The following is a 26,572-nucleotide window of genomic DNA, read 5'->3' as shown; positions in this document are numbered from 1 at the left end:
CAACTTCTGAAGGCAACTTCTGTTTCCATTGGTTGATTGCTCCCCCTGTGAGGAAATTTGAAAGGCTCCATCAATTCAGTTTTGTCCTACTCCCTGTGAAAACTAGATTTCAATCTGGATTCAACTTTGGAACAGTTTTTTCGTGGGCAGTGCAACGAGGGTGGGTGGGGGGGTCACAGGGCTGCTGTTTCCGGCCCACGTGGTGTAGGATCTCCTGCTTGAGCTGGGGGGTGGACTAGAAGACCTCCAAGATCCCTTCCAGCTCGACTCGAGTCTTTCAATACCTTCCAGTGAAGCTTGGCAGAGGCACGTTCCTCTTTGCCTGCTGCTTCTCCTACCTGTGAATTTTCTAGCGGGACCAGACTTCAGTTTAATCTAGCTGGGCCCCCAGGAAACAACCTCCCTGACCCTGACGATGATCCACTGCAAAGAAGGCCAACGGCAGCCGCCGGTGGCATATCGGGATGGCCCGTTTCGACGCGTGGAAACCCGGCCGACCCTGCGGCGGCTCCAATCGGCGGCCGCCTCCGCCTCCTTCCGCGCTGCCCTTCTTCTTACGGCCGCGGGAGGCAGGCGCGGCACCTGCCTGGGAGGAGCCGCCGCGCCGCAGGCAGAAAGATGGCGAGCGTGCAGCTGGAGTTCCAGGCCAGCGCTGGCGAGGCGGACCCGCAAAGCCGCCCGGTGCTGGTGCTGGGCCAGCTGCAGAACCTCCACCGGCTGCCGTGGGCTCACGTGCGGGGCAAGCTGCAGCCCAGGGTCACCGAGGAGGTAACGCGGAGTCGGGCTGGCATCGCTTCGCCTCCTGGGGCGGGCTTGCCTGCCGAACGCCCCCTTCGCCCTTTGGAAGGGGCGCTGCCCCCACCGCCGATTTGCAGCCGCGGCTTCCCACCCCAGCGCGTTGTTCTTGCAGCCGCGGTCCCTGCTTGCTTCGAGCCGGGGTCGTCCTCCCCTCGCCCTTTCTCTTTCCCGGCAGGCCTAGGCTGAGCCGGGAACCGCTCCAGCCGCGGCGATCGGGTTGAATCCCTTCGCCTCTCCCGGCGCCCTGCTCGGAGCGGAGTTCCTTCGGTGCTGCCCGACTTGGGTGGTTTGCCTGCAGATGTTTCATTATCTGAACTAAACTAGAATAGAGTAGAATAAACAGAGTTGGGAAAGGGATCTTGGAGGTCTTCTAGTCCACCCCCCTGCTCAGGCAGGCAGGAGAGCCTATATAACCATTTCAGACAAATGGTTGTCCAGTCTGGCGGTTTTTTAAAAAAAAAACACCTTCCAGTGTTGATGACTAGCACCGATGGTGTTACCTTGTGGGGTAATGAAATGTCACCAAGCTCAGAGACAACATGTGACTCCTCAGTTCGACCCTGACCTACAGATACTCACTTCCATTGGTAGAATAGTTTTCTGCCTGGGGGTGGGGGTGGGGTTGCAGCCCTTTGCCCCCATGGAGAGCTTTGCAAGATGGAGAGAGATGTGTGGAGAGCAGCTGTGCTCTGGTCTTCATTGCTGTTGATTCCGCATGAAGTGGATTTTGAAATTGCTAACCTCGTGGCAATCTGCTGCCTGCGCTTTATCCCCCTCCCCTGTTCCCCCCCCCCCAGCCCTTTCCCCCCCAGTTAATCAGATAGGCTTCCAGGTGTTTGCCTGCCTGTTTTTCGTATCTTCCTAAGAGATATACGATGTCCTTCAGAGAGATTTATTGCTTGGTAATGCTATGTGAAGTCAGAGATTTTTGGGCTGGGCCAAAATGTTGCTTGCTTCTTTGAAGCGTTGGGTAAATCTAATCTAATGCCTAGTAAAGAGTTGTTTGTGGTTTAAGGTGTTGTGTGAGTTCGGCCAATTGTGTTTGAATCAATATGATTAAGCAAAATAAATAATATAAGATGTGGTGTGAATGGAGCCTTAGATCATGCTGGCTGGGGGATTTTCTGAGTTGAAGTCCATCCATGTGAGAGTTCCTGAGATTGAGAAACACTGCTCTAGATTTTATTCCATTTTCCCCAAGGTTCTTAAATTAAGAAGGAAATTGAATGGATTTCCTTACAGGTGATCCTCGACCTAACAACCATTCATTTAGCGATCATTTGAAGGCCACATGAACAAAATTTGGGTTTTTGACTACTACTATTTACAGCTGTTGTGACATCCTGGGGTCATGTGATCACCATTTGCAATCTTCCCAGCTGGCTTCTAACAAGCAAAGTCAGAGGGGAAGTCAGATTTGTTTAACAGCTGCATGATTCACTTTACAGCAGTGGCAAAAAAAGGTCATAAAATCAGGCATGACTTATTTAACAACCGCCCCGCATAGCAATGGAAATTCTGGTCAACCGGTTGTGACTGTAAATTGAAGATTAGCGGGATTTTTCAGCCTCAGCACTCTGAAGGCAAATAATTTCACAATGGTAGTATGAAATTCAAGCTTTTTAAGATTTAAGGTGTTGAACTAGGGCCTAGGGCTAGGCCTACCCTCAGCCATAGAAACACATGGAGGATATGCTGCTTCCCAGTCACTCACAGCCCAATTTACAGGATTATTGTTGAGAAGAATTGAAGAATGCTACAAATGCAGGCTTGACCTTCTGTTGAGCTTTAAATCTAACAAACGTTAGATAGAGCTGAAATAGAACAGTATTTCTCAACCTTGGCAGCTTTAAAGCGTGTGGACTTCAACTCCCAGAATTCCCCAGCCAGCATGCGGAGAGGAAGAATGCTCATTGCCAGCACAGACAGACAGACAGACAGACACACACACACCAGTAGTGGGATTCAATTTTGTTTTACTACCGGTTCTATGGGCGTGGCTTAGTGGGCGTAGTGTGGCTTGGTGGGCATGGTGGGGGAAGGTTACTGCAAAATCCCCATTCCCTCCCCATCCCACTAACCTGCTTTCCAGCTCTGTTCTCCTGTGCAGGGCAACCAAAGAAGACCCAGCTGATCAGCTGGGACTCAAGAGGCAGAGAATAGATGGGAGCAGGGCCAGTCAGAGGTGGTATTTTCCAGTTCTCCGAACTACTCAAAATTTCTGCTACCGGTTCTCCAGAACTGGTCAGAACCTGCTGAATACCACCTCTGACACACACCATCCTTACCCTGTCAGCAGGCATGTGAGATGCTTCCTCATTTTTCCCCTCAACAGCTACCACTATTAAAAGATGCCCAAAGCAGCCAGTGGCCACTCACTTACTGGGTCTTGCTACCAGCCAGTTGAATACAGGGGCCAGAGAGAGTCGGGAATAAAGGTGGGAATACACACCTCCCATCTTCCCTTGTGCTATGCAACCTGTGGGCTTCTGGGAAGTGTTGTCAGAAGCTTTGGCACAATTCTCATCCCCACAGAAATTATAGATCACAGCATTCTTTAAACTAGCCCATTTAAGTTACTGTAGTTCAATCACTCTTACCCTATTCTTTCCCATTTTGTCTCATGGAAGGTTACAAGGCATCAGGCGCAAGAGTTTTAGCATTTTATATATAGGCAGAGTGCCACATAAGCCATAATTTGCTCTGCTGAGCCAGGAGGGACATGTTTTGATTAATCAGGATGTTATTCTCCCAGTTGAGCAATACTGGCAAAGCATCAGGGCCATATCATATCATACACTTGAGAAGCATTTTGTGAAAGTGTGTGCCAACAGTTACATTAAGGACACTTCCCCTTTTAATGACTTTCCCCAGCTATTTTTATTTACTTTTCAGCAGCTGGACTTCCCCATGATTGGAGAATGGTTTTGAATCTGGACTGAAGCCTTTGGGATCCTGGTGGTGTATAAATTTAATTGTAATAATAATAACAGCAACAGCAGCTTTTTATGGCCTTTTTTGAAACAACCCCCTTCTTGGGGATTCTTTAAATAGGCCCATAATTCTTCAGGGGAACTATTAATAGTTAGTATTTGCTTTCTCTAATATTTCCTTCCCCTTTCTCTGAAAAAGATGGGGACTGCCATGAGAAATCCACGTTTAAAATATTGTCTATCTGGGCTCTCCCAGTGGACTAAGACAGAGATAGGCTTGACTTAAAACCATATCTAGCTTTGGCCATTGCAATTTATGAATCATTCGCTTTCACCCAGCCAAAAGAGTCTAACCAAAAAAAAACAAAAACCTATACTTAGCATGATGTGCAAAAGCAGCCACTTAAATGCAAAAGAATCTTCAGATTGTCTAGAAAAGGATTACACATGCATACATTTTTAAAGAACTATAAGTTAGGACTCACTGGTAAATCCCCCAGCCATAGAGGGGAACTAATGAAGGGTTCCTTTAAATGCCCACACTCCCATTGCACTGGGGGTAATGAGTGATTTCTGTTTCCTGTATTAACCGCTATGGGAAGCACTGATGCTGACTGCTATTCCTACATTGACTGCTGTGCCAAAATGTAGGGCTGCAAAAGTACAGGTAACTGCTGGATAGCAGGAAAGAGCTGGAATTTTCCATATTTCTCTGCTACCATCTTGTACTCATCTGGACTGATAGGGTACAGATCTAATAGCTCTATAAAAATTAGATTTTGGAGGCTCAGACCAGTAGGGATGACAGCCATATGTGTAGGTTAACTCAAATGACTTGATTGCCCCTGAATTGCCCAGAGAACTGTCCCTCTCTCTGGCCAGTGGACCTATAAGAGCAGTTAATCATAGCTGCAATTTTTTGGGGGGGACAGGTTGATTGGTATAATTTTGCTTGATAAAGCCACCCGAATTCAAAGGCAGCTCTGGGTAGCATACAGTTAAAACCAGCGCACTCTTTAAAAACAGCAACAAAAACTCAGAACATTACATATTGTAATCAAAACCAGCACTACCTGTCAGATTGCCACACCATCAACTTTTTGAGGGGAAAAAACAAGTTCTTAAAAGAGGCTTGTACGATTAGAGGGATCTGAATGTTGGGAGGAGATATCATTCCAGAGGAAAGTCCGCTTCTTAAGTGCTAGGACAACATTGCTGTTGGTTACATGCATACTTTACATCAGGGCTGTTAAATCCTGGCCCACAGGCCGGATGCATCACATACCAGCCACGCCCATGCCCCGTTTAGCGAAGGGGGGGAAGTCTCAATATGTCACGTGACGACGTGAGTTTGACACCCCTACTTTACATTGAGGAGCATATAACAATGTGGTAATTAAGTGGCAAATTAAATTGCACTATTGAGCCTTGTTCAATCTAGACATCACCCAGATATTGTACTTTAATTCCAGATAACAGATAATCAGAGTTGGAAGGGACTAGTAGGTCATCTAGTCCAACCCTCTGCCCAAGCGGGAGACCCTACACCATTTCTGACAGATGGGAGTCCAATCTCTTCTTGAAAGTCTCAAGTGATGGCGCTCCCACAACTTCCGAGGGCAACTTCTGTTCCAGGGGTTGATTGTTCTCACTGTCAGAAAGTTTCTTCCCAGAATCCCCAGCCATTGCCAAGAATTCTGGGAGTTCAGGAGAAACCACTTGGCAACCGTTCAGTCTAGAAAAAGAACATTATTGACTTTCCAGTATCTCATGATTTCTAACTTTTGGTAGAGGGATGAGAAAATAATCTCCCATAGACAGTAGCAAATTGTCACTTGGTAAATGGTTGCATGCAGATTTACCCCATCATAATAAGAGTACACTTTAAAAAAAACACCTTGAGTTTTAAATGCTCCCATTATCCCTGCCAGTTGCATCAGTCGTTCCTGTGCAGGAAAACCTTCAGGCATCACAGAAAGAAGAGTCCCAACACTGTTCAGATCAGACAAGGGTATCCATCCCATAAGAGCCCAGGTGGCACAGTGGTTAGAATGCAGTACTGCAGGCAAACTGCCCACAGCCTGGAGTTCAATCCTGACGGGGCTCAAGGTTGACTCTGCCTTCCATCCTTCTGAGGTCGATAAAATGAGGAGCCAGATTGTTGGGGAGAATACTCAAATAATGCTTGTACATTGTAAACCACCTAGAGAGTACTTCAAAGCACTACGGGGCGGTATTTAAGCCTAAATGCTGGGTATGGTCCAAAAAGGACCATGATGGCAACCACAAGGGTACAATTGAAGCTCTGCCTGTTTTTTTATACACCACACACATAAAAAAATGGGCAGAGTTTCAGGTGCACCCTTGTGGTTGCCATCTCGACTTTTTGGACCTACCTTTGAGGATTTCCCTGGGCTGAAGATTCTGCTTAAAGAACAGTGTGCCTGCAGAAGACCTAACTGTCAACTCATAAAATATTTCTATGGTCTTTTTAGAGTTGCCAACAGAAAGGGAGGGGGGCGCAGTGCAGCTACTTGCAAACTGAAACTGCATTCCATAAATGTTTTCAAAGATAGTAACTAGGTGACCAAAGTTTTTGCCGTGAAAAATTCTAACTGGAGAGCATGATTGATGACTGGGCTAGGGATATGTCCCTTTGGAGAATATGAATTACAATACACCCCGGGGGAGGGGTGAAAACCAGGGTGAAGGATGACAATGAATTATGTGTCTCATAGGCGGCTACACTGAGGTAGTGGTGGACATTTTAACTCACAATAAATCCTTTTGAAGTTTTGGCTCAAGACTCATGATTTAAATGGGGGTAACTGCCGGAATCTTGACACTAACCTTTTCCCCTCTGTTCTTAGATATGGCAAGCGGCATTAAATACTTTGAACCCCAACCCCACCGACAGCTGTCCCCTCTACCTGAACCATGCCACTGTAGCTGCTTTACCTTCCCGGGTGAGCCGACATAACAGCCCATCTGCTGCTCAGTTCCTGACCCGGGTTATCCGAACATGCTTGCCTGGAGGAACCAAGAGATGCATCCTTGTAAGTGAAGATGGGAGAGAAAGCACTCAAGGTGGAAAGGGGGTGATTTTTCTTAAAAGCCAACTTGTAATTTGGAGGTGTCCTCATTTCGTGATTGTTCTCAGTTATGAAGTCACCTTGTGACCAATCATTGCATTGATAATCTTTGCAGATCTGTAAAGCAAATCTGTAATTAAATGAAACTGCAACTGTGGTTATGATCTGTAATGCTGGAGGAAGATCATAACCACAGTTGCAGTTTCATTTTATGGCCACTTCTCTTAACAACCAAGTTGCTTGTTCCAATTGTGGTTGCTAAACAAGGACTAACTTTAGTTAATTTCTAAAATGAAAGTGAATATATACTTGAGACTAAGTGTGTATCAGTTAAAGGCCTGGCAATTGTCTCTTTGTAGTGTGCAAAATATTGGTGAGGTTTTTTTTCTATGGTGTGTTGTAGTAACCCAGACCAATTGGTTATCTTACTGAGAATATGCTAATCCAGAAACCCATCAGATTAATTGGTTGTGTAAATGCAATTGCTGCGATCTGAATGTTTGCTGTAATTCTCTCTGCAGTCTAAATCAATTCACCTTCTCTGCAATGGACTGTACAAATTGTCACTATTCAAGCAAAGACCAGTTTCTGTGTGGGTGGACTACATAACAACAAAGCAATTATCATTCTTCCAGGAAATTAGCCATCCATCATAATGCTTTGCTTATTTTAATCTTTTAACCTGCTTTCTGTGTCTAGAGACACAGAACGGAAATGGAACAAAATAATTGTCTCCAGCTTCATTGCAACTCAAAAGCCATTGATGAAAATTACTCCTAAGGCTGTAATTTTCCAAGTATAAGTGTGTAAGATGATAGAAGCTTTTTCAAGCTACAGAACCCATTGATTCTTTTTTAAAATCCTCAGAATTGCTGACCAAAAAGCAAAGCTCTAGCGTAGTGTTTTTCTACCAGAGCAACTTCAAGGTATGTAGACTTCAGCTCCCAGAATTCCCTACCCAGACATGTTGCCTGAAGAATTCTGAGAATTGAAGGTCATACTCCTTAAATCTGCCCAGGCTAAAAAAAACATAGCTCTTGTGTTACAAAACGAATATTTGGTTTTTTCTTTGTCTCTTGCAGAACATCACCGGGTTCTTGTGGGATTCAGGGGTTCCAGGAGAGAAGTTTGAAAAACATGGATTAAACTCCTTTTATCTCAGTAAAAGCTAGTTCAACGTACTTGGTGTTTTTTTTAATCAATATTGGTTATCTATTTCAGATGGTATGTGAGCGCTCAGAGGTCTTCGCTTCAGCTTGTGCCATAGCTCGGGCCTTCCCACTTTTCACTCTTCGCTCCAGTTCATCTAGACGTACGGAGAAGAAGACAGTGGTTGTGGAGTTTTTCTTAATTGGGCAGAACAATGGCCCAGTAGAAGTTGAGATGCTGAAAGTAAGTTGACATTTTTCAGAGAGTTCTTCAGATTACAAACAAATTATTTACAGGTAATCCTCACTTACCTACAGAAATTGAAACCAGAACCAAAACCAGGGATGCGGTGGCTCAGTGGCTAAGATGCTGAGCTTGTTCATCAGAAAGATCAGCAGTTCGAATCCCTAGCACCGCGTAATGGAGGGAGCTTCCGTTACTTGTCCCAGCTTCTGCCAACCTAGCAGTTCAAAAGCATGTAAAAAATGCAAGTAGAAAAATAGGGACCACTTTGGTGGGAAGGTAACAGCGTTTAGTCATGCCAGCCACATGACCACAGAGACATCTTCGGACAACCCTGGCTCTTCGGCTTTGTAATGGAGATGAGCACCTCCCCCTAGAGCTGGAAATGACTAGCACGTATGTGTGAGGGGAACCTTTACCTTTAAGCAATGCATTTGTAAAGCATGACATCAAGTGACTGTGCCACTTGGCGTCGGCAGTTTTCGCAGTGCCCGGTTGCCGTTACTAAGCAAATCATTATGGATGAAGTCACATGACTACAATGTCCAACTTCCTGCCAACTTCCCCATTGACTTTGCTACTGGGAAGCTGACAGGAAAAATTTCAATTTGTGATCACATGACTGTAGGACACGGCAATGGTCAGAAATCCAAGCTACTTGCCAAGTGACCAGACTGCAATCACATGACTGGGGAGGCTCTGCAACAGCTAGAACTTCGAGGTTCAGTCATTTGTTCAGCGCTGTCTCAAGTTCAGTCACTGAACTAGTGATCTGTCAGATGGTGCTCCATTCAAAATCCAAGAAAGAAATACTCAAGACTCCCATTAATTAGAGAAGAGATATCTTTTACTGGAAATCAAGCGGTAGCAACAAAAGAATTCTGAATCTGAGAAAATGAGCACGTAAATCACATATACAAAGTGATGGCAACGTTCCCACCCCCAATAGTTCAATTGGCTCATCCAATTAAAAGTTGTGTACCACATCATGTGGGCATCTCCAGGTGGTGAGGAGGCCTCTGTCCATTGACCTTGACATATTTTGATAAAGAGTTGCGTCTGTGCGTAGCATAAGATAGAAGCCTAAGCAAGAACCTCCCCCCCCCAAACTTATACAGTTCTGTTTTGTAAAAACTTCCAGCTCGCTTCCCATAATCATGTCCCCGCTCCTCCCCCCGTTACTTATGATAGCTGAAAGATGCAAAGCAAAGGAAGAAAATCTTGAAGGCTGACATGATCCTTAAGTGAGGACCAGCTGTGCTGATCTCTTCCACCAGGGCATGGTCCAACCTGCCATTAAAATGAACAATGAAATTAAAATGTGTATATATCAAACATATCAGTGGTTGCAAAAATGACCATCAACAAGCTTTTTCGAATATAACATCCTACATGTAGAAGTTCGCATTTCCTGAATAGATACCCCGCAGAGACGTTGGATGATAACACCCATTATCCCGAACATGAGCATTTTTCCTTCCCGGACTCCGAAGGCTTTCCTCAAGCCTCCAGGAGGGCGATAACAGCTTCCCCGGGCTCCAGAGTCTGGAAGCTGGAAACAGGCCCGTTTTCAGCCTTCCCAAACTTCTGGGAAGCCTGTTTTTTGCCCTCCCCGAGCCTCTGTGGGCACCCTGCACTGACATGCATCCCAAATGGGCCGTGTGAGGACTCCTGGGAGGGGAGGCGGGGAGGGGTAGGCCAGCCAGGAGTGGGATTTGGGGGGTTCTCCGAACTGTGAAGAATCTTAGCTAGAGGTTTTCCTGAACCCCCACGAACCCCTAGCAGCCCACCCCTGATAATCCATTTGTAAAAGTCTATGGGCAGTAAAAATGCACTGTTTGGATGAAACAAACCTCCGCCAACACAGACTCCCTTTATTTCTTTTATTCTTTTAGTGTCTAGAAAGTGCTACAGAAGGGGTTAGATTGGCAGCTCGAATCGTTGACACCCCTTGCAATGAAATGAACACTGACAAGTTCCTGGAGGTTGGTAATGCCTTTCAAACATTGGTATTTTTCCAGTGAATTTGAAAAATCCTATGTAGGATTCATTTTTATTTCTACCAAAATAAATAATAATCTACTCCTGGTAGCTCAAAAGGGTGAAGGTCTTTACTTACTATTTTATCCTGAAATAATTCACAGTTACAAACTTAGTTTTATGAAGCAGAGCTTAGAATCGTTATGTTCCCACAAATGGTCCATCCTCCTCTGAATTTGGCAGATCCTTATCTGGCACCAATTTAATGCTGAACTTTAGTTGACCAAATTCCTGTGTATAGGCTTGAATAATTAAATGTTCTAACCTTACGAATAGTCCTGATTCTTTACGCCTGATATTAATCCATTTGTGGGAATACAAGGACTCTAAACTTAATGCTTAACTCTGTCCCCAAATTCTGTGTGCTCTTCTCCTGCACTAATGTCTTCCGGTGCTGGGTCCAAGAAGGCCCCACTGGCACCACAGATACCAGATTGGAGCCCCAAGAGACATTTGAAAACTTGTTCAGTGTGTGTTGAGGTATGAATAGTTGAAGTAGGTGGTGATATGTTTTTGATTATAGGATTTGAATTATTGTGACTGAATTCCATTATAATACTCTTATAACTTTGATTTGTTTTATGAGGATTGTAATTCTTAACACTGTTTTTTGCTGCTTGTGAGAAGCCTAGAGATAAAACACTTGAAGCAGCAATAAAGCACTTTTAATGAATAATAACTGTCCAACCAACAGAATTGATTGAGATTGGACGAGAGGTGCCAGTGATAGAAAATTAACCAAAATATTAATTTGCTTGCCATTTTCTAATTTCTTAAACAAATCGCCTAGGGTGGCTGCCTCATTATTTCATAGTAGAACCTACTGTTGAACTTCTAAATTGTTTCAGGATAATAGTTTATAATTCTGCCATTCCTAATCACTCAAGATCAGAGATTTTTTCATACTGCTTTCTCTTAAAATCAGAACAGAAATGATAAACATTCTTCTTTCAAAGTAGCTTTCCCACCGAATGTTCTCCATAATAACAATGGAAAAATACTATAAAAACCCCCATGTAGAAATTATAATTTCACTGCATATGGGGACTCCTTGCTGTTAGGACATGTTATGGCCTCTAAAGTTTCTCATACATACCCCCACATTTTTTAAAATGAAAAATATTGATCTGTAATATTAGTAAGGATTATTTATTTATTTTTCTAGATAGATGTGTGTGCTTCAGCACATCCTTTTTCACATGGCAACTCAACACTGCAGAGTAGAAATGATATTATTGGCCCAATGGCCCTTAAAGTCCATCATTTTTAACTGACCATGGTAGATAAGACCTTGCCCTTGTCAAAAGGGCGAGAGAGTGGGGACTATAGTGAAGAGGCAGAAACAGTCCCCACCAGCAAGTAAAAATAAATGAGGTAGAAAGAAAAAACTCTCAGGTGAGAGAATTCTGCCTTTCGTGCAAAGAAACCCTGTAATAAGGACCCAGGGGAATTGGGTGTGTAAGGCCCGAGAGTTGCAATGACATAGCTTAAATGTTGGACTTTACAATATGGTTTTGTGTTTTCAACGTTGTTGAAAGCGATTGGTCATTTGATGATGATCAAGTGATGCCTTCTTTCACTTTTTTTTTTGAAAGGAAATCAGAAAAGTGGGAAAGGATTTGGGGATTGTGCCAACTATTTTTCAAAATGAAGAACTAAAAGAGAAAGGATTTGGAGGTCAGTCAAAGCAGTAAAATTTATTTTTCTTTCTTTCTCCTCCCCTATACCCTAGAGAATTATTTCTTAATTCAGCCTTTCCCAGATGGCACTAGAGTTCTTAAGAGTTTGCTGTGCTGGATGAGAACTATAGTCCTAGCCCGATTAGGGAAGACTGGCATCTTATGATTTCAACCCCTTCCTCATTCTGTTGATCAAAGTCATTGATTGATCATGTAACGTCAAGTCAGTCTATAGGTGAAATTGCTTAGTGACTGTTCAAAGTTACAACAGACCCCTTAAAAATCTACTTACAACTTGGTCCAGGAATTCCAATTGATTGATTTGTTCAGTGATCCATTCATTTGTTTTCTTAACTACCATGGGATTCTCAAGAGTCTTCAGCACAAAATTTCAAAAGCATCAATGCTCTTTATCCTGCTTCTTCAAACTCCTCTAATGATTTGGGTCTTGGGTCTTGAAATCCCAAATAAGATTTCACTGGTCATTGTTCTAGACTTAATTCTTAAAATTTGTCCGATGCTGTTCAGAAATTTAAGGCTTGTAGAACAATGTTAAAAATAGGAAAGTGAGGAGCATGGGAGAACCTCAAAGATGTTACAGACTTGGTGCAACTCTTTGAGCTCCTGCCATGTATTTTAGAAGTCCCTCTACCCATCTCTTAAGTAGAACAACGATACCTGATGATATCATGCTTAAAGTACAGATAGTCCTTGTGTAGTGACTGAAATTGATTTCAGCAAAATGGTTGCAAAATGAACCGCACGACTGATGAAGGAAAGAGAGAGAGAGAGAATAATTTCTTAGTATCTTCCTTCTTCTCCAGGCATCTATGGGGTTGGGAAAGCAGCCATTCACCCACCTGCCCTAGCTGTGCTCAGTCATACCCCAGAAGGAGCCACTCAGACTATTGCTTGGGTTGGAAAGGGCATTGTCTATGACACTGGAGGACTCAGCATTAAAGGAAAGGTAAGTTCAGAGTCCTGGAAGGACTTGGCAGATTACTCTAATATCCATGAGTTAAATGGACTCCAAGAAATGTTCTCCTTTCCCTTACTCACATCTACCCCTCGACATCTAAACCGAAAGCATAACTGATGACTAGCTGGCATTAGTTAATTAATTGGTCAAATATGCAGCAGCATCACAAATTAGGATTTATAGTTACCCTTAACCATTTCAGACTAAATTTTGACAAGGAAGGAGAGGCAAAGATAAGCATGGAAGGAAGAGGTGGAAATGTTGTCTTTAGGTCACATCTGGTACCTTGAGTTGGAGGAAGTTCCACTGAACTTGTTGCACTTCGCTTTTGAGAAGAAGGACGTGCAGCTGTTAGCGGGGGATACTTTGTCCTTCAATGGCTTTGAGATAAATGCTTGCATTTCTGATTTTATTTTGCTAGACAACAATGCCTGGAATGAAACGAGACTGTGGTGGGGCTGCTGCTATTTTGGGTGCCTTCAAGGCCACTGTGAAACAAGTAAGTGAAATTCTGTAGATCACTGAAGATAGTTGGTATTAACTATCTATGGTTAAGCCATCTGGCAATAATGAGATTTATTTATATTTCGTGTTTCTTAATTACCCATCTGCCTCAGAGATGGCCTTTTGGGGGTTTTGAAGATACTTTATCTGAATCGGACCCATAGTAAATAAGGGGGTTAGCTTAATAACTCTGATGTTCGCTTAATGACCACCACAAAAAAAGTTAAAGGGCAGGCTCCATTTTGGTTGTAAATTGAGAACTGCCTATAATCCCTTTTCCTCAGATTGTAAAGAAACTGTTTTGGCTAGAGGTAACATGGGTACTCAGGTCCTGTGTATATGAATGCGTGCACACAATTCTCCAAATCTCATCCAAGTCATGGAGCCATATATTCACAGTTCTAAATAAACTTTGCAAGTGGTGTTTCAATATAGGATATCTTTCAGATTCACTTTGAAATGCTTGTGATAAAGTTGGGACATCATTGGAGAATTTGAAAAGTTCTGCGCACCTGTAGACATTTTATTTGATTTTATTGTAATTCTAAATGCTGTGTGCATGTGTTTTTTTTTTTCCTTTTCATACAAGGAAGGCATCTGGAATGGCTTACAAAGAAAGTCAGAGTAAAAAATCAAATGGAATGTAAATCAGTAGAATACATATACAATATATGCACAAATTCAGCCAGATGACAATAGCACAGCAATTAAAGTAATGTCATCAAAAACGTAGCATCCCTTCAATAACATTATGTGCATACTTGGCAATCAGTATGTCTATAAATGAAGAAAAAAGAATCTTCCAAAGTTCTACGTTTCAAAATTTCAACCTTGCAACAGAGAAACCTTAATTCCCACTCCCTCTCTAAAAAATGAAAACTTCCTTATCTTCAGCTTGACACTTCCGGTTAAGCTGTGAGTCTTGTGTGATGGAGTATAGAAGTATGAACTGTAAAGCATATTTGAAGTTCTCAGTAAGGAAATCTAATCTGATAAATATGCCAAATTATGATTTGTTCATTATTTTGGTCCTTCTATTAAGAAGAATCTTTGCTACCAGGCTCCATTTCCCCTAGAATTCATATAGAGGTATGTTCAAGATGCGCAGTGGCCATTTTCATTGTCACTGTGCTCTCAGCTTGTCTGTGTGTGTTCTTCGGTTGAAGTCAGATTTAGCAAATCACTGTGTTGACTTCTGGCTCTGCTGGGAACCCCTGGGAACAACATACGAAGTTGGAAGGAAGCCACCAGCTGCTCCCTTCTCTTGATCTCAATTTATCTTTAAGACCAAGCTTTTGAGTCCATCCATCTCCCCTGTCGGTTGGCAGGAGCCATGCTATCAGATTTAGACAATATTTTTTCCCCCAACCCTACGTGGAAATCCAAGGGATTGAATTTGGGATTTCAACAAAGCACATGCCTTTCTACTAAGCTCCTTCTCTTCCATAGAGCAGGGGTGTCAAATTTGATTTCATGGAGAACCGCATCAGAGTTGTGTTTGACCTGGGTGAGGGGACATGACCTGGGGTGGGCATGGCCAGCTCTATGTCACTCATGTCGGGGGCGCCTGTGGTGGCCCGAGCACTCTGCTAGTGAAAACGGGTTCCTGAGCCCCGTTTTTGGCTGCAACGGCCTCCTGCAAGCTTCTGCCACTGAAAACGGAGCTCAGGAATCCATTTTCGCTGGCAGAGGCACCATGGGCCGGTCCTTCGCTGTTTACAGAGAGGTCCTGTGGGCCAGAAGTAAGCACCCCATGGGCCGGATCCGGGCCCTGGGCCTTGAGTTTAACACCCCTGCCATAGAGTATCATCTTCTATCTTCTTCATTCTGCTGCAGTTTGGAAATGTATGAAAGTGGGGTTGTTCTCTTTGCTAGATTTGACCTTCCTGACATTTTTGTACAAATGTTGACTTCAGAAATTAAATCCCATGCACCTGAACCAAACAAGTCACAAAGATGTGGGCCCAAATATTTTCCACTTGGTCAAGTTTGACAATATCAAAGCTGTATAACAGTTTATTACCAGTCACACCTTCATTTCCTTTTCTCCAAATATTCCCCAGATAGGAGTAGGATCAATATTTTTACATCAAATGATTTAGTGGAGCAGATTGGATCCTGAGATGAATATGCTAATTGTAAACACACTCAATTAATAGGAAAAATTCAGAAGCAAAATTATTTGTTGCTGGTTATTACATAAAATTGAATGTTACATGATTTTTACTTATCACCCAGATATGGAGGATAGATGGAATAGACAGTGAAAACACAAGGATTGGAATATTCAGACATTCGAAGACTTGTTGAAGACTTTTTTTTTCTAAAAAGAAATACGGAAGAAATTTCATTCCCACAGTAAATCCTATTGCTGTGAAGCTTGCTGGCAGCTCTGATGCACTTTATCCCTTACACCAACTGCCTGGGGATCCAGATCTGTAAACACATTCTCTGCAATAATTTAATGAACAGTAGGCCAGCCAAGAAAATTGGTCAGAAGATAACTTAAATGTTAAATTAGCATTTTCCTGGGCAATTCCTTTTAAACAGCATCTCTGTTAGAAAAAGGAGTTGTATCAAAAGTTTGTTAGCAGTCCCTAGTGAACCTTCCTCAAGTGAAAGCTAATTATTTAGATCTCTCCAAATCAAGCCAAATGAAAACATAAGAGAAATGCTTTCAAGTTTTTTAAACATTACATTTAAAAGGAGGGAAGATAAAGGGATGTGTTCCAAGTTAACCAAATTCAGTAGATTCAGCTTTTTTTTTAAAAAACGGACTTTTTGATAACAATTCAGTTTTAATTTTTCTTATCTAAGCTCTTCTATATTTAATTTTTGCTTATATTAATTTCTAGTATTGTTTTGGTAGTATGTTAATTTTGCCTATAATTTTTAACTTTAACTTGTATGTTGTATGGATAGGAATAGAATAGAATAGGAATAGAAATAGAACAGCATATAGAATATAGAATAGAATGGAATAACTTTATTGTCACTTTAAATGTATATAATAATATTAAATGTATATACATTAAAACGAGATTTAGTTGCATACAGCTCTCAAAGGGTAACCAACTCCAATCTATAACTACATAAACATAACAAAAAAAGTATTTATATATCCACATACACACATATGTATGACCCAGAGAAACAACACAGTCTAGTTCAGATGTATGTATCTACAGGGCGAGAAAAAAATCTTGTGAGTTTATCAGACAGATGGTATAGGGGACGAAGCTGTTACAGATTCTGGTAGTCCTGCTAGAAATAGTTCGAAACCTCCTCCCAGAGGGGAGCAATAGAAACAGACTATAAAGTGCGCGAAGGGTTTAAATGTGTAAGTTGGACAGCAGTGTGTGTGTGCATGCACATGTGTGACTCTATTTGTGTAATGTGTTGTCTAGTATTTTTGCATGACTTGAGCCAGGGATACTGTAAAACGCACAGGCTTATATCTATAGTTTGGCTATGGTACATGGACATTTTACATTTCTTTGTATGCCTTCCATTCCCAAAAGCTGTTTTGGAGCAGATAACCAACAAATTTTAAAAGGAGAAAAAAAATGAAGAAAAAAGAAACCTAAGGGAGGGAGCTGTGTCTCCTAGAGAGGTGCTGGTTGAATTCATTGATCCATCATTTGATGTCTTCTTTTTCTTCCTGTAACAGGGCTTTAAAGACAATCTTCATGCAGTGTTTTGCTTGGCTGAGAATTCTGTTGGACCAAATGCAACAAGACCTGATGACATTCACGTTCTTTACTCGGGAAAGTAAGTTTAATCTGCTCACCGTCTCTGCTGCTTTATTAAGTAAATTTTCCACCTGCTTTCTATTTTTCATTTTGTGATTATTTAATTTTGTTAGGTTCCTTCAGTACTCACCAGGGTTGAAACAGAGGATAAAGGAAGGAGGGAGGGAGGATTGGGAATCTTTTTTTTTCACATTAATCTTTAAATTTTCCTTTTCTGGTTGGCTTTTACTTGGACAAATAACTGAAAGAGCCCACATCTCTTTAATCAAAAAATGCTGTAAATACCTCTCAATGGAGGTGCCAGCCCCCTTGAACAAAATTACCATATAGATAGCTGACACCCTACTTTATTTAATTTTTGTCTTTTAAAGACCCCATGATCCCTTACATTGGGGTGGAGTCAGGGCAACTGAGTGAAGCTGAGTGTTTACTGGCTGGAGGCCCTTCCTGTCACCAATGTGGAGTTCGCAGCAGATATATTCTCATTGTGCCCAGAGAAAAATATCTGCCTCTACGTAGGATTGAACTCACAGCCTCCCGATTGTGAGGCAAGAGCTCCACTTCTAGGCCACCGCACCACTTTGTTACCACCCTAATGATGTTCTGAAAATCTTTAACAACTTCACTGTTGTGGAGTAGGATGTTTGCATAGCCCTATAGATGATGCATTTGCTGATATGGGATTTTCTTCTTTTTAATCTGTTTTCTATTTTTAATGTAAGCTGCCCAGAATAATACTTGGGTCAAATGACCTCTAAATCTCATAAATAAATATTCTGTCGCTACTATATTAAAAACACAGCTAACCACAAGAAAGGAAGCCTGTGAAATTAATGTAGGAATGTTAACACTAACTTGGGTGGTGGTTGTGTATAAATGAACCATTACCGCCTTTTGCCTCTTTCCAAGAACTGTGGAAATCAACAATACCGATGCAGAGGGGCGTCTGGTGCTTGCTGACGGCGTCTCCTATGCTTGCAAAGACCTTGGGGCTGACATCATTCTTGACATGGCCACTCTCACAGGTGCTCAGGTACAGTTGGTGAACACATAAATAGCATTGCTCGCCTCCATTCTGCTTTAAGCTGAAGCAGGGGGAGAGATCCTTCTGACACCCCACCCAAGGGAGATGGTGCTTGCACGAGTTTGTGTGCGAAGTCCTTCCTGAGAAACTCAGCAGAGTTTGAAACAAAGGTTCTTCCACCAATGCAAAAAAGCTATCATTGATCTGGTTAATAATATCAAGAGAATAATGGCAGGAGGAAGCAGGGGAATTGTTACTTGTATGGTTTGCACTGTAATTAATAATTCATATCCTGTCATTCAGAACAACAGTCCTCAATTTACAACCACAGTTGAGATTGGAAAACTCATCATGAAGCAGTGTGGTCATTAAGTGAGGCACCATGTGACCACACACCCAATTTGATTAAATGTTTGTCTCATTCGTTAAGTGAACCCCTGCAGCTGTTAAACAAGACACCATGTGATCGTATTTTGCAGTCCTCTCTACTGGCTTCCCCATTGACTTCTTAGAAGCCAGCTGGGACAGTTGCAAATGATAACCATACGATCGCAGGCACTGCAGCAGTTATAAGTGCAAGAACTGGTCATAAATCATTTTCTTGAGCTCCCTTCTAACTTTGAGTAGTCATTAAACAAACAGTTGTAAGTTGAGGACTACCTGTACAATAGCTTAGTGAAGAAACAGGACAGCGTCTCTCTCAACATTAACAGTAGTTCATTAAGTATGTATGTATGTATGTATGTATGTATGTATACACACACACACACACTTATATGCTGCTTATTTATTTTAGTTCTTTAACATATAACAGGATATAAAAGCCACGGTAGCGCAGTGGTTAGAATGCAGTATTGCATGAACTCAATGCTGATTGTCAGGAGTTCAATTCTTACCGCCTCAAGGTTGACTCAGCCTTCCAAGGTCGGTAAAATGAGGACCCAAATTGTAGGGGACAATATCCTGACTCTGTAAACTGCTTAGAGAGGACTGTAAAGCACTGTGGAGTAGTATATATAGTCTAGGTGCTATTGCCATTGCTTGACTCCCAACAACTCTCAGGGAACAAAAATCTGAACCTATGTTTCCTAGGTCCCCAATAGTTTGGGCACCCCCTGATTTACCTACAGCATCCTTTCAGAGTAAGGATCCCGACTTCTTTACAGGTTACAGAGGATACAGAGATACATTTTCTGTCTCCCCATCACATTTTCAGCATCTGAACAAGAAGGAGGAACTCTTAACCCCAGTGCATGAGGAGGCATCTGGCTGAAACACTTCTAAGTGCACATTCAGATAACTTCTGCTTTTACCTTTTGCCCTTATACCCCTTCTAGGGAATCGCCACAGGGAAGTACCACGCAGCTGTCCTCACCAATAATGAAGAGTGGGAACAGGCCTGTATCAAAGCAGGCAGAAACTGTGGCGATCTGATTCACCCCCTCGTCTATTGCCCAGAGCTCCATTTTAGTGAATTTACCTCAGCTGTAGCCGACATGAAGAACTCAGTGGCAGTAGGTTTGCTTCATTTATAATAATTTATCATTTATCAATTTATAATTTGTAATGTCAACTGCCAGGCTGTTTTCTGTCCTCTGGTTTTTTACAACATGGTTTGGGGGTTTTTTTTAGATAGTAGCTTTGCAAATGCATCCTGTATTGTGTGGGCTAACGGCTCCTCAAAATCAGATTATTTTATGTATAAGGCCAACCATGAAAAAAGACAGGGGAAGGGGAAAATTTGAAAAAAAGATTCCAGATCTCCAACTACACTGCCTGAAGGATTTTGAAAATGGGATTCTTCTGTAGAATTCTTCTGCTTTAGCAGCCATAGCAAACTGTAGCATTTTGCAGTGATGGCAGACTGATGTTGTCATCCTGCAAATGCTGATATTGCACATTCCTATTCTCTGATGAGTATATTTACTCATCTCTGCAGAAGTCCATGTCTCAGTTTTAAATTTGATGTTCTAAAGCAGGGGGTCCCCAACCCACAGGCCACGGCCGGGCCGTGGCCTGTTCGCAACCAGGCCTCACATGTGATGGGCCAGTGCATGCATGCATGCGCGCGCGCGCACGCACACACACACACACACACACACACAGAGCTTGACTCACGCAAGTGGCTGGCTGGTGCACATACATGCAAGCTCAACTTGCAGTCAAGCTGCATGTGCATGCATATGTGTGCCAGCTTGCCACTGTCATGGGGTCTGGTCTCTCCACCCCACCCCACCCCCACCCAAGCCGTTAAGCTGCAAAGTTTGGGAACTGCTATTCTAAAGCAGACTGAAATGAATTAAAGGCAACTCCCCTGTGTTGTGTTTTTCTTTAGGACCGGGATAACTCCCCCAGCTCCTGTGCTGGACTTTTCATTGCTTCACACATCGGGTTTGATTGGCCTGGTGTTTGGGTCCACATAGACATTGCAGCTCCCGTCCATGCGGTGAGTAAAAAAGATTTTTCTTAATGCTCTGTCTGGTGCTTGTCTTTCTGGAGCTTTGTCCCAGTTATTTATGTCCTTGACAAAAACTTTTTCCTGATACATAAATGTTTGTTTCTTTCAATTATGATAAGACACAGGGTTTTTTGCCCCCTCTAATGTTATGTCCACTGTAACTGTTTTCCCATTTGTTTTTTCTATTCTTTTATCTAATTAATACATACAGTCTCACTATGTGATTTCATGGTTCTGGATTGACTGCTGAGTTGGTTGCATCTATGACTGTCCTTGACAGTTTTCTGGAAACTAAAAGCCATACATTCAAATCATAACTGGTGATAATTGTAGGCTTCTCACCTGAATCAAGTGCTGGGAATACTCCATTGCTTAAAGAAATACACAGGCTTGCAGAAGGCTTTTGGAATGTGGTACAGATAGTCCTTGATATACGACCACAATTGGGAACCGAATTTCCATTGCTAAGCAAAGCCGTTGTTAAGTGAGTTCTGCCCAATTTTACAACCCTTTCTTTGCCATGGTTGTTAAATGGATCACTGCAGTTGTTAAATGAATCATGTCATTAAGCAAATCTAGCTTCCCCAATTGTCTTTGCTTGTTAGAACCTGGTTGGGAAGGTCACAATGGTGATCACATGACCCTGAGACAGTCATAAATTCATTCTAGTTGCCAAATGCCTGAATTATGATCATGTGACTGTGGGGAAGTTGGTCTGGTTGTAAATCACTTTTTAGTGCTATTACAATTTCAAATGGTTGCTGAACGAACACTTGGAAGTCAAGTACTACCTGTATCAATCTTTAAAGCATTCAAGATTTCCCTGGTGTTTGCATGGATGTCTTTTGGGGGTTCAGCAAACCCAATCATGCTGTATTCTTTGAAAATATTATAAAATATTCTTCTCGGGAGTTATGTGTAGGATTTCTTTATATTAGTTTTAGGAAGAATTTAAACAATTGTTTGTTCTTCAGTGGTAACTCCTAAGTTACAATAAGAAAAAAATTACAATGGAATATTGTGGATGTTACAGATGCTTTCTGCATTTTACTTCTTTTAACAAGCAGGTGGTTGTTCCTTGAATCCTTTTCCCTAAAGTTTATTCTCTCTTGAGAAGAAGGGACTTGTTTGGCTGACAGATGTGCTTCATTATATTTTCTTTTTTTTTAATGTAACTGTAGATTCACGTGTGCACACTTTATGCTACATTTGGATAACTAGAATTTACTGAATAAACCCAAGTGGTTTTGGTTCACACAATAGCCTGAGCCAGTCCCAAACAAGCTGCTTGTGTGAATGGACATTTGGCATCAGTGTTGAGAGTTTTCTCCTAGTGTTTTGTGTGTGTTTTGGGCTCAAAGACTAACCATCTGAGATGCCTTTCTGTTTGCCTCTAGGGAGAAAGAGCCACTGGCTATGGTGTGGCTTTGTTGCTGTCACTCTTTGGACGTGCCTCTGAAGACCCTCTGCTGAATATGGTCTCACCATTGGGCTGCAGCGGAGACTCCTTAGAAGACGACATGGGGAGAGATTGCAAGAGACGGCGCTTAGTTTAATTCCCCTCCTCTCCCTATTTTGGAGCTGGCATGCCAGAATTACCTCACTTTGCACTGATCAATTTCCTAATCCTAAAATAGCATGTGTCAGAAATGGCCATTTCAAGTGTAAAAAGAAAATAGACACAAAAGTTGTGGTTGCTTGTATTCTGGTTTTCCCTGATGATGAAAAGTCCAGTTCTACTGGTTTCTAAGAATGGTTTGCATTACAGTTTTTTTTGCGAATGTGTAACAGCTTTGCAGCTCTCAGCCCTTGTTGAGGAGGGCCAAGAAATGTTTCTCATCTCTTCTCTTTCAAAAACTATCTGAGCCTATTAATAACAACTGCTTGATTTCTTACTTCCTATAGAGTTTTTTTTAGTTGGTTTCTGGATTCTCACTCTTGTCAGGGCTTCCTTAGCCCCTTGTCTTTCACAATATATAAAGTAGAGGGGGAAACACCACCCAGTTGTCACCATACAGTCTAGACCAGTGGTCACCAACTAGTGGGCCGGGAGGGTGGCCCTTGAGAAAATGTTGGTGGTCTGCAGTGAAATGTCACCCCCAACGCAATTAATCCAGGCTGTGCGGGAACACAAGGCTGCACCGCCCACATGGCCCTCAGGAACACCAGGCTTCCATCGCATTGCGAGCAACACGAGGTAGTGAAGGGAGGGGGGGAAAGGCAGAGGGGGGAACTTGCCCCACTCACCCCACGTGCCTCACCTGGCCACCTGGCTGCTTCTTTCCACCTCCTTCTGCTTTTGACTTCATGCAAGGAAAGCAGCAAAAGCCTTTCTTTCTCTCCCCCAAACTCTGCCAGAAATGAGTCTTTGGGGACCCTGCAAGGCCTCCTGCTCCAAGAGGCTGCACCAGCAAAGACTCATTTCTGGCGGAGTTTGGAGAAGAGAAAGAAAGACTTCTGCAGCTTCTGCTGCTTTCCTTGCATGAAGCCAAAAGTCTCTCCTCCCCCCCCCCCAAAAAAAATGGGATCCCAAATAAAGCTCTGTAGGAATACAGGGTGGGGAATCTTCCTGCAGACTTTTTGAGGGATTTTCCAAGGGTCTCTGGTCTGCAGGATTTAAAATTATAAGTTTAGTGGTCCCTGAAGTCCAAAAGGTTGGTGACCCCTAGTCTAGACCAGTGTTTCTCAATCTGGGCATCTTTAAAATGTGTAGACTTCAACCTGGCTGGCTGGAGAATTCTAGGAGTTAAAGTCCACACATCTTAAAGTTGTGACCAAGTACATACTTCATGGTTAAAGGCACTCTGTTTCCAGCCATTCTGCTTCTTGGACATCTCAGCCTGAATTTTTGTCCCCTGCAGGTCGGTAAGCAGGAACTAAAGAGGGAAGATTTGGAAGAAACAATGTCTCTCTTGCCCTGCATCACACTGGGAAATGTGAAGCCCGACACCTGCTTAAGTTGTAAGATGGCAATCGTGGGATAACAATCACTTTGGACTCTGCTGTATCCCATGACATTAATGGAAGCCTTAATCTCTTTCTTTAAAAATAAGCTTTAAACAAAATACTCCCCCACATGCTTTTCTTGCATGATTATTTTATTAGTGTGACCCAGTGCACATCTCCATGAAGTTCTTAACATGCTTGTGCTGATGAATTACATTAATGTTTAGAATTAAAGACCATGTGGGAGGTAACCACGCCAGAATAAAGCTTCTCTTGTTTCAACATTGTTTGGGTTTTTAAATCAGATTTACAATGCATTTTTTGGCTAATTCCTGAAGGTGTTCCAAAGGTGGTAGAGATATTTATGGAAGCATTGAAGATACACAGATTGCTATATTGATGGAAGGCAGCTAAATGCAGCTGAAGCAGTTAATGTCTCATGAGTAAGTCAGGAGAGCAATTGAAACCATGGAGGTTCCAAGAAGAGCAATCTCTCTTGCTCTTCTTGGAACCTCCATGGGGTCTCTGGTTGGCCAGTCTTTTCTGGAAACAAAGAGCTGGATTGGCTGGAATGCATTTTTATTATACCTTTTGTGTCAAAGGCCTAAAGTGGGATCATGCTGGGAAAGTCACTCTGTCTTTTAACCCATTACTAACATTAAAACCTTAGTGTCAATGAGTAAGGACTACCAAGACCATGATATCCAACTAGGCATCCACTGCAGGAATCGCAGCACTTATGACAGATGCTCTGCTTGAATATATCCAGCAAAAGGGAGTTACTATCTTTATAGATAGAATTGGTTCTATTATTGAAGTGCTGTCACTATTTAGAAAACCTTTTAACCTTCAGGCAGACACTTATTTTCCTAGGGCAAAGTCATTCTGTGTTTTATTTTATTTGTATGCCTATGTAACATTTTATTTTGTTCATGCCAAAATTATTTGACAAAGACATAATTCCTAATTCATTGCTAACTTTACTACCCTGTTGAATTGAATTGGTAATTTGGAATCAGACTGCATACAATTAAAAGGGGGGGGGATCATAGGAGCAGTTAACATTTACTGAGGATTTCCCCTGGCCCAAATCACTGTACAGCATTATAAATTCCAATCTCTGTGCAATATAAAACTGCATATCACACCCTGGATATTAAATCTTACATGTAGTTGCACACCTCCACAATGTAGATTAAATATTCAATACACCAAAACAACATTGCCTTGATGTCTTGTGAAGTGATGCCCAACTCCCAAGTGCAGGCCCTGTTTTTTGTAGAGTTTCTTAGTGGTAATCTCCCATCCAAGCTGCTTTTTATTTTTCCTTGCGTTCTCTGGTCCATTTGATCATTGTTTCTGGTGATCTGTACAGAAAAATGAGTTTAGCAAAAAGCTGCTCTTCTAGCTCCAATTCTCCAGCCTCTCTGGCCAAGAAGATATCTGTGCAGAGTTTCAGGATGCGGTCCACATTGGGCAGCTCTTCGAACATGATGGAACGTGAGAGACCATTGAAATACTGTCGGATGAATTTCCCAATAACCAAGACAAACGACATATAGAGACCGGCAATGCTGGTGTTTGGAGAAGAGAAAAGCCAAGGTTATTTTCAGAGTGTAAGATTTGAAATGCATTTTCCTGTTTCTGGTCCTCTGAACTTCTCTTCCAAGGCAAGTCGCTATATCCCAAACTCTTTCTCATATGTTCCCAAATTTGTATATCTGTATGTGTGTCCTGCCTTTGAATTACTGAGCTTCCTGGGCAAGTGAAATCTTAACCCTGATCAACTATCCAAGAGTTGAATCTGACAGTTAACCACAAAAACTATATCAAAATAATATATACAGTCCATTGTCCTTAAGCTCTCAAAGCAAAAACACACGGATGTTACATTAGGTCATGTTCTCATGTTTACATGATTTTAATTTCTCTTGGAGAATTTTTCCTATTTTTACAAAATGTAGATACTATGGGATGCAGGAGGCAATAGTCACCTATATCATGCTGTATTGGAACTAATCAAACAGTCTTATATGTAGAGGCATGACATAATGTAACACCCATATCTGCTCGGAAGTTTAACGATCATGGATTTTATATACCATTCTGACAGACTATCTTCCTACAACATTGGATGGTTTCTGTATAAAGTCTTAAAGTGGAACAGTCCACGAGTTCAATTCCTGGTAAAGTATTAAAACCTCACAGAATAAAATCTGGCTGTTTATGTCTGATGAGTTCCAGTATAGGATGAAACCAGTCGTGCAGTGCTTCCTATTAGTGAATATAAGTAAAAGCTATGTTCAGTAAATTGCTAAACGGGGTTTTCCCAGAGGATTTTATTCTAGAGCAAAGCTATTCTAAGGCTTTAAAGAGGCTAGATTTTTAGTACTTAAAGTTAACCCTTGTTTTTTAATCACAGATTAGCTAGCAGTTTGGTGTAAAATACAATATAAAAATAACAATTATAATTTAAAAAACTGACAACTCCTGCTCCCTTTTTTGAAATTGTACATAGTGGGAAACTTAGAACACTTCTAAGGCTTGTGTGCTACAGCTTGTGAATAAATAAAACATTGGAGATAAGATTGGTGATATAATGAGATTTCTTTTTGATGTTCTCATTAGTTTCTGAGAAAGTTGCCAACTCCGTTTGCATATTTGGATCAACCACCTATAGCACTACCTCAAAACATTGTAAAGTGTGGGCTATGACTACCAAGAAAACTCTAAATCTCTAGGACATGGGTGTCAAACTCGTGGTGTCACATTGCCGTCAAGAGACGTTTTGTGACATTTTTTCCCCTTCATGAAACTGGGGTGGGCAGGGCCTGCGCTTGATGCATCCAGTCTGTGGGCCACCAGTTTGACACCCCTGCTCTAGGACAACTTCCTCAAGTTGGCGGCGTTCAGGTTCATTTAACTCCAATTCTGTCAATGGCTGACTAGGGAGTCAGAGCAGGAAATGTTGGCTC

At 42.1% G+C, this 26,572-nt stretch overlaps 2 protein-coding genes across 2 annotated transcripts in view; one reads left to right on the top strand and one right to left on the bottom strand.

Moving 5' to 3' along the window:
- Positions 1 to 558: 558 nt before the first annotated feature.
- On the top strand, positions 559 to 23,879 carry NPEPL1 (aminopeptidase like 1). Its single transcript, XM_026697435.2, has 12 exons — positions 559 to 768; positions 6,602 to 6,787; positions 8,045 to 8,215; positions 10,111 to 10,200; positions 11,851 to 11,932; positions 12,759 to 12,901; positions 13,335 to 13,412; positions 17,088 to 17,188; positions 18,079 to 18,202; positions 19,531 to 19,707; positions 20,529 to 20,639; positions 22,049 to 23,879. Exons 1-12 carry the CDS (start codon positions 619 to 621, stop codon positions 22,205 to 22,207), a joined length of 1,572 nt encoding a protein of 523 aa, XP_026553220.1. The 5' UTR covers positions 559 to 618; the 3' UTR covers positions 22,208 to 23,879.
- Positions 22,444 to 26,572, bottom strand: part of LOC113434536 (piezo-type mechanosensitive ion channel component 2-like) — a 64,539-nt gene continuing 60,410 nt past the window's right edge. The window contains exon 45 of the mRNA XM_087928753.1: positions 22,444 to 25,171. Coding sequence (XP_087784879.1) covers positions 24,916 to 25,171 — 256 coding nt within the window. The 3' untranslated portion in view covers positions 22,444 to 24,915. The remainder of the gene's footprint in view (positions 25,172 to 26,572) is intronic.

The sequence above is a fragment of the Pseudonaja textilis genome, chromosome 3 (genome assembly GCF_049901715.1).
Source record: "Pseudonaja textilis isolate UNSWEBS1 chromosome 3, rPseTex1.2, whole genome shotgun sequence".
NCBI lineage: Eukaryota > Metazoa > Chordata > Lepidosauria > Squamata > Elapidae > Pseudonaja > Pseudonaja textilis.
This window is presented reverse-complemented; position numbering and strand designations above follow the sequence as displayed.